This window comes from Crocuta crocuta, unplaced genomic scaffold, assembly GCF_008692635.1.
Source record: "Crocuta crocuta isolate KB4526 unplaced genomic scaffold, BGI_CrCroc_1.0 scaffold1161, whole genome shotgun sequence".
In the NCBI taxonomy this organism is placed as follows: domain Eukaryota; kingdom Metazoa; phylum Chordata; class Mammalia; order Carnivora; family Hyaenidae; genus Crocuta; species Crocuta crocuta.
In genome coordinates, this window is record NW_027531894.1 from 224,283 (window position 1) to 232,162 (window position 7,880).

General features: G+C 55.5%; 1 protein-coding gene across 1 annotated transcript in view; it reads right to left on the reverse strand.

Annotated features, from left to right (window-relative positions):
* EPS8L2 (EPS8 signaling adaptor L2) overlaps positions 1–7,880 on the reverse strand; it is a 16,751-nt gene that overhangs the window by 5,778 nt on the left and 3,093 nt on the right. Inside the window, exons 4-6 of the mRNA XM_077773381.1 lie at positions 7,352–7,416; positions 249–410; positions 1–145 (exon numbers count right to left, since the gene is read on the reverse strand). The exon at positions 1–145 is cut by the window's left edge and continues 195 nt beyond it. Of these exons, the coding sequence (XP_077629507.1) occupies positions 1–145; positions 249–410; positions 7,352–7,416 (372 nt within the window). The remainder of the gene's footprint in view (positions 146–248; positions 411–7,351; positions 7,417–7,880) is intronic.

The window sequence follows — 7,880 nt, forward strand, 5'->3', positions numbered from 1 at the left end:
CCTCGTCGCAGTGGAAGAAGTGGATGTCGGGCTTGCTCTGCTCCGAGTCCTGGCACACCAGCAGCAGCACGGACGGGTACCGCAGCTGGTCCAGCACCGTCTGGCTGTGTCGCACGGTGGGCAGCGGGAAGTTCTCCAGCTCTTCCTGGGGGGCAGGGGGCTCGGGTGTGGGCTCGGCCGGGTCACACGCCCGCGACCCCCAGGGGCGCCTCGAACCCGGGCCCCGNCGGAGCCCTGCCGCCGGGCACCTGGGACTCCACGTCCAGCAGCCGCAGGGACTGGTCGTTGACCTGCAGCAGCATCTCCTGCGTCCAGACCTTCTCCTTGGAGCTCAGCTGCACCAGTTTCCGGATGGCGTCCTCCACCGACACGATGGCCTCACTCTTGTCCATGATGAACGTGGCCAGGTGCTGGGGGCGGGCGGACGGTCACTCCCGGAGAGCCCTCCTAGCGCCCAGAACCAGGGCCTAGAGGCTGCCCCCGGGGCCGAGGAGCCTGGGGTGGGGGCGGACATCCCTGCCCTGGGGGGTCTGAGGAGGGAGACACAGCCCTACCTTAGGGGAGGGTCTGTGCTCTGCCTTTGTGGGTGTCTGGGGGCCGTGGACACGCTCTGATAAAACCCTTGGGAGTCCTACGCAGACCCTCACCCCTCCCCACCTCCTGTAGCTGGGCTCCAGGAACGCTGGCCTCCCTGTTCTCCAGAAGACCTGCCCAGGCTCACCGCAGGGCCTTTGCACCGTCTGCCCCCACCTTGCCTCCCGTACTCTTCTCTAGCTCTCCTTTCGTTCAGGGCTCCCCTCAGACCTGCTGTCCCTGCCTGGCCACGGCATCACTCTCCAGCCCCTGGCCTGCCTTGTTTTTGTTGATCACGATCCGACATTGTGCTGTGCATCATATGCTCCTTCATTTATTTTCTGGCTGCTGGGTTCACTGCTGTCTCCCCAGTGCCGGGGACAGTGCCTGGCACACAGTAGGCCCTCAGTGAATATGCCGCAACGGCCATGTGGGGGGCTTATGTGGGGTGGGCCTTGGGACCTCTTGGCCAGCCACCTCCTCCCATTCCAGGGACCCTCCTCCTTCCTCTGTCTCCTGACTCAGGCTCCTCCTCCTCCCTCCAGACCTCCCCCCCACCATGTGTCCCATTGACCTTGGCTGAAGTCAGTCAACAATGATGCGGCAGCCGGGGAAACACTACATTAAACTCTAGGCGGTCAAGACCCAACTACAAAAGTGCTAGAAGAAAATACTGGATGATTCCTGACAATCTCAGAAAGGCCTTCTTCACAGAGGCACTTCCCCTAAGCAGGGAAGAAAACCTAGAAGCCCGGAAGAAAAGACCAAGAAATGTGACTTAAATAAACATCTGCTTGGAAAAAAAAAAAGACCATATATGAAGTAAAAAAAAATTGGGGAAAAGCAAATGTAATAGACATAGTGAGGACTAATTTTCTTAATATCTATAAAGTCTGCCATGCATTACAATGACAGCTCTTACTTTGTTAAAGGCTCTACTTTGTTGAGTTATTAAGAATGCCAATGATAAATGAATATACAAATGAAAAAGATCCGTGACTAAGTAAAAGATTAACACCCCAATAGAAAATTGGCAATAGATACGAACAGAGACTCTCCAGGAAAATCAATATAACTAACTTTTTAATACAGAAGATTGCATGTAATCTCAATCAATAAAATAATTGTGAGTAAAAGCCTGACATTACTTCTGAGATGAATCAACTGCTTAATGTTTTACCTTTTTTCTTTTTTAATTTTTTAATGTTTTATTTATTTCTGAGAGAGAGAGACCGCATGAGGAAGGGAGGGTCAGAGAGAGAGGGAGACACAGACTCCAAAACAGGCTCCAGGCTCCGAGCTGTCAGCACAGAGCCCGACACGGGGCTCGAACCCATGAACCGCGAGATCATGACCTGAGTTGAAGTTGGACTCTTAACCAACTGAGCCACCCAGGCGCCCCATTTTACCTTTTTTCTAAAGTTTATTTATTTTGAGAGAGAGAGAGAAGAGAGGAATCCCAAGCAGAGCTGGACGCGAGGTCCGAACTCACAAACAATGAGATTATGACCTGAGCCAAAATCAACACTCGGACGTGTAACCGACCAAGCCCCCCAGGTGCCCTGTTTTACCTATTCTGTTGCCCAGCACTAACGGCTCCTTGGGGGTAACACTTGCAGGTTAGCTGTAGAGAAGTGGGCCCCCCCCCCTGCACCCACGGGGTGCTCTGGGGAGAAGCCCGGGACACCTGGAAAGGCAAACACACTCTCTCTGTCGCAGCTCAGAGAACCTGAACATGTGCACAACATGGCACATGCACCAGGATGCTCGCTGCAGCCCTGAGTGTGACAAGAAAGGGTGGTCCCAACCTGCGAGAGCATCCGCAGTCAGAGAGATGGGTGGGCGGAGACGGGCGGCGGGACGAGGCAGCTGACCCGCCAGCGGGAGGCTGGGTGACCCCAAAGCACATGTTGTTAGCAAAACACAACACGACGAAACCCAACAAAACCACGCACCCGGCCGCGAAACAAGTCTCAGTGCATTTCAAGTGATCCAGACCCCGCAGTGTGTGCTCTCTGACCATCGTGGTAGTAAAATAAAAATCAGAACCATGTAATAAACAGAAAATGCTCAAACAATTGGGAGATTGAGCAACCCACTCCTACGTAAACAACCATCAGGTGAAAGAAGTCACAAGAGAAGTAAGAAAATACTCAGAAATAAAAACACCGCACAGCACAAGGCAGGGGACGCAGCACAAGCAGCGTGGGGGCGGGGGTCGTAGCTGTAAATGCACGGACAGAGACAGGTCGTCCGGAAAGAACTGTTCTGAACGGAATGACAGTAAAGGCGTGGGCATCGGCCTTGCAGGATTTTGCTAACGTAGTTCGTGGAGGGGAGTGTACGGCGGTAAATGAATATAAGAAAAGAAGGACTATTTGGGGCGCCTGGGGGCTCGGTTGGTTGAGTGTCTGACTTTGGCTCGGGTCATGACCTCACAGTTTGTCAGTTCTATCCCGTAGGGCTCGCTGCTGTCAGCACAGAGCCTGCTTTGCAGCCTCTGCCCCCGTCCCCTCTCTCTCTGCCCCCCTCCCCCGCCTTGCACATGCTCTCTCTCTCTCAAAAATAAACATTCAAAAAAGAAGGAATATTTAATATCAGGGATCTAACCATTTCCCTTAACAAACTAGAAAAAGACACATAAATCCCAAAGTAAGTGGAAGGAAGGAAATTAAGAGCAGAAACCAAAAAAGGAAACAGACAAACAATAGAGAAAAATCAACAAAGCCCAAAGTTGGTTCTGAAAGGGTTAATGAAAGTGATACACCCTAGCGAGATTGATCAAGGAAACAAAACAAGAGAGAAAACACACATTATCAATCACCCAAAAGAGGGGCGCCCGTGTGGCTCAGTCAAGCATCCACCTCTTGATTTTGGCTCAGGTCACCATCCCAGGGTCCTAGGCGTGAGCCCCGCGTTGGCCTCTGCGCTGACACCTTGGAGCCTGCTGGGGATTCTCTCTCTCCCTCGCTCTCTGCCCCTCCCCCACTCTCATGCGTACGGGAACCCTCTCACTCTCTAAAAACAAATCTGTCTAGATCTATGTCCGCACTCTCTTTCTAAGGAAAAGAAACCATATGCGTGCGCTCTCGCGTGCTCTCTCTAAAGTACACGTATATACATATATGACCTTCCTACAACGAAAACCCTGCATTTAGAGGGCCTCACAAGTGAATCCTGACAAATACTTAAGAGAGAAAAACAATCTTTCACAAATGATTTCTGAAAACCAAAGAGGAGGGAATATTTTCTCACTCGTTTTCTGAGGCCACCATAATTCTAGCACCAAAACCGGTTGAGGCTTTGCACTAAAAGAAAAATTACAGACCAGCATCTCTAATAAAACACTAATGCAAAACTTGCTCAACAAACTATTAGCGAATTAGTCCATTAACACGTAAAAAGAAGAATGCATGTGCCCACATGAAGTTGATCCCAGAAACGCAGGGTTCGTTCCTCATGCAGAAAAATCTGTCAGTGTGACTGACTTACAGTAACAGCAGGGAGTACATCTCTGAAGATCCAGAGACAGCATTGACAAAGTTCAACACCTTTCATGATGCAAGTTCTCAGCAAACAAGGAATGGACATTAGTTTCCTCACTGATAAAATGCATCTACAAAAACGACAGCATATGTAGCGGGGAAATACTGGAATCTTCTTCTAAAATTGCACCCAAGGCAAAGATGTCCACTCGCGGCTTGTCCGCGGTATTGTACTCCTGATCGCAGGCAGGCAACGAAGCAGCAAAAGTAAAGTGGCTCCAAACAGGATTGTGGGCGCTGTATTTCAGACTACCTGGTTGTACACGGAGGAAATTCAGTGAATCTACACGCAAATCACTAACGTGAACCAGTGAATTCAGTGTCCCGGTCCACTCGATCACCGCACAGAAGTCCAACGGTTCCTCCACACGCTAACCGCAGATAACTGGGAAATGGCTTTAAAAGAAAAACCAGTACCATTTACAACAGTGTCGACGAGTCAAACACCTAAGGAACGTTCTAAGAAAAGACGCGCAAGTCCTCCGCGGTGGAAACCACACACACTCTATGAGAGAAGTCAGAGAAGCCCCTGCGTCCACAGGCGGGAAAGAGTCAGGATCGTTTAGATGTCAGTTTGCGCTACGGAGATGCAGAGCTTTGACTCGACGCCAGTGAAAGTTCTGGCGGGCTTTTCTGGGGGCAAGGGATTGAAATGGACAATTTGGTTCTAAAACGTAAAAGCAAGCACAGAGATCTTGGAATAGTCGAGAAAACCTTGAGGAGAATGTAGAGTTGGAGGGCTCCCACTGCCTGATTTCAAAGTTGGTGATACAGTTGCCTCGAGTGAAAGATTGTGAAGCAGAAGCGTCCACAGACAGACCCATCCACATTCAACTACACGTTTTTTGACAAAGGCACCGAGCGAGTCAACGGGAGGACAGTGGTCACACGGCTGCGCATCGCAACGCGGGAAAACCTTGAGTCTCACACCCAAAAGTTAATTTCAAATGGATCATAGGCCTAAGTGTAAGAGCCTCAACCCTGGAGTTTCTCGAAGAAAACTCAGGAAGAGCTCTTCAGAGCCTTGGGTCAGGCAATGACCCCTCCTCACCCTCCACGCGCCCCCCCCCCAACAAAACCGCCCTGACCATAAGAAAAAGTGGATACGGTTGAACATCATCAAAATGAAACACTTGTGCTCCTCAAGTCAGGTTAAATCACCAAGCCAGACTGGGAGCAGATATTTCTCGTCCACACACCTGACGATGTGCGCCAAGGACTCCCAGCTGGCAGGAAGGCGGATGTGCAGAGCGGGCTGTGGAAGGGTCGCCAGGGGCCTGGCACAGCTGGTGGAGAGGCCCTGCCCCACCCCGCCTCCCCGCAGCCTAGAGGTAGAGAGTATACAAAGAGGCGCGCTGCGCTTTCTGGAAACAAGGTTACTGAGCAGAACAAAGGCGTTATAAACTATGTGAATTCAATTATGGGAGGGGAGGGATTCTCCAAAAAGTAAAGCTTCAGAGGTGTAGGAGAGCAGTGCTGCCGGCGGTGGGGAAGACCGCCCGCCGGGGCCAGTACCAGTGAGCTCTGGGGTGACGGAGCTGTGGGCCACATGCTCACGTGTCCTGACCATGTTGGCAGTGACTCAAACCTGAAACAGAACCGCCACCCCCACCCTCAGCTTTACTGTACGCCAGCTTAGAGGCCTTAGCACCCCCTCTCCGACAGGTGGGTCTGATCTTGCCCCCACCTCTTACCCTCTCTCTGGGCCTTCCTTCCTCATCTGGGACAGGCAGGCAAGACCGCTCACTCTCCCTGCCTTGCTGGCTGCTGGGCAGGCAGGAGAGGTGCCCCCTGGGGTCTTTGCACAGGTTAGCTTGAACCAAAGTTCAGAAGGGCTGGGAGGCCCCAGCGGCACAGGTGATTGCTCACCAAGGAGGGCAAAGTCCCCCCCGCCCCCAACCCCGAGAGAGGCAGCTGTCCTGCCCGGGAAGGAAGGGGACGAGCTGACCTGTCCCCATTCAGTGCCCTGACCTTGGACCTGCGCCAGCAGCGGTCCCCAGCCTGGCAGGGAGGGCCGCTCCCTGAACACAGCCCGATTCAAGACCCTAGGGACTCCCAGTGTCTCCTGAGGCTCAGAAGGTAGTGACTCGCCTGCTTCTGTGGGCATGGGGGTTCTATGGAGAGGGAAGTCCTCATCTTCCTGGCCCAGGCCCCCCCTTCCCGGTCCAGGGCCCCCCTTCCCGGCCCAGGGCCCCCCTTCCCGGTCCAGGGCCCCCCTTCCCGCTCCAGGGCCCCCTTCCCGCTCCAGGGCCCCCCTTCCCGGTCCAGGCCCCCCTTCCCGGTCCAGGGCCCCTCTTCCCGGTCCAGGGCCCCCCTTCCCGGTCCAGGGCCCCTCTTCCCGGTCCAGGGCCCCCCTTCCCGCTCCAGGGCCCCCCTTCCCGGTCCAAGCCCCCCTTCCCGCTCCAGGGCCCCCCTTCCCGGTCCGGGCCCCCCTTCCCGGTCCGAGCCCCCCTTCCCGGTCCAGGGCCCCCCTTCCCGCTCCAGGGCCCCCCTTCCCGGTCCAAGCCCCCCTTCCCGGTCCAGGGCCCCCCTTCCCGGTCCAGGGCCCCCCTTCCCGGTCCAGGGCCCCCCTTCCCGGTCCGGGGCCCCCTTCCCGGTCCAGGGCCCCTCTTCCCGGTCCAGGGCCCCCCTTCCTGGTCCGAGCCCCCCCTTCCTCCCTTCTCAGCCATTCTTAGCCCTGTTGTTCTGCAGGTTTGGACAGTGGCTAGGAACCAGGAAGGTCACTTAAAAAACATATTTCCGGAGTTCTAAGTGTGAATCAAAACTGACCTAGAATAAAAACACTCCTGAGCTGGCAGCTGGTCTTGAGTTCAGTTAACCAGTCTGGACTCTCCCTGAACCCATCAGAACTGGCCGTGAGAGGCTTTCTCTGCAGGAGCCCAGTAAGTGTGTCTATGTCGCATCTTCTGCCTCCTAATCTAGCTCTTTGTTTGGGGGCCAGGATGACAGGTTCCTTCCCGCAGGGTTTTCCCATCGGACGCTGCCAAGCAGCCCCCAGGGCTTGTCCTTGCCTGGCCCGTGTTGGCCACCGGCATCTCTGCTCCCCTGACATAGCTCCAGGGCTCCTGTGTCCCCCAGGCCGTGACCTTCCCGGGACTGGGACAGGCGTGGGGCAGCCCCTGGCTCTGGCTGCCTGCCGTGGGGATCAGAAGCTGGGCTGACCACTTCTCCCCGTGCCTCGGTTTCCACACCTGCCCAGGGACCCTGGGGTGCTCCTCAGGAGCTGGCCTCACCTGGACATGGTACTGGGAGGTCTCATGCATGATGATGTTGGAGTTGGAGTACTTCTTCCTCTGTTCTGAGCAGGGAGTCACCGGTCACTCACCCCAGAGGGCAGGACCCACAGCCCCTAGTTCAGGTGGGACTGGACTCCCAGGTTGGGCCACAGAGAGGGCCGAGTGGAGGCGAGGGGTGCTGCCGCCAGAAAGGACTCAAGGGTGTGAGATGTGAGTGAGGCCCCCCAGGATGGCCCCTACCTAGGAAGGGGCCCCCGAGCTCAGAGTGGGGACAGGGGTCTGCCCTTGAGGGGGCAGGAGTCTCAACAGCTCCTCCCACGCGGGACCCCTGCCCACCTTCCTGGGAAGGGGTCCAATCCAGGGCTTCCCCCAACTCCCAAAGCTGCCAGCTAACATCCCGCGGCCCCTCCCCGGCGCTCCCGGCTGGCCAGACAGGGCACCGAGTGCAAAGGCATAAACGCGTGTCTGCGGGGAGCGGCGGGGCCGGGGGCGGTCCCGGCTGGCCGGGCCCCGCCCCCGCGGAGCA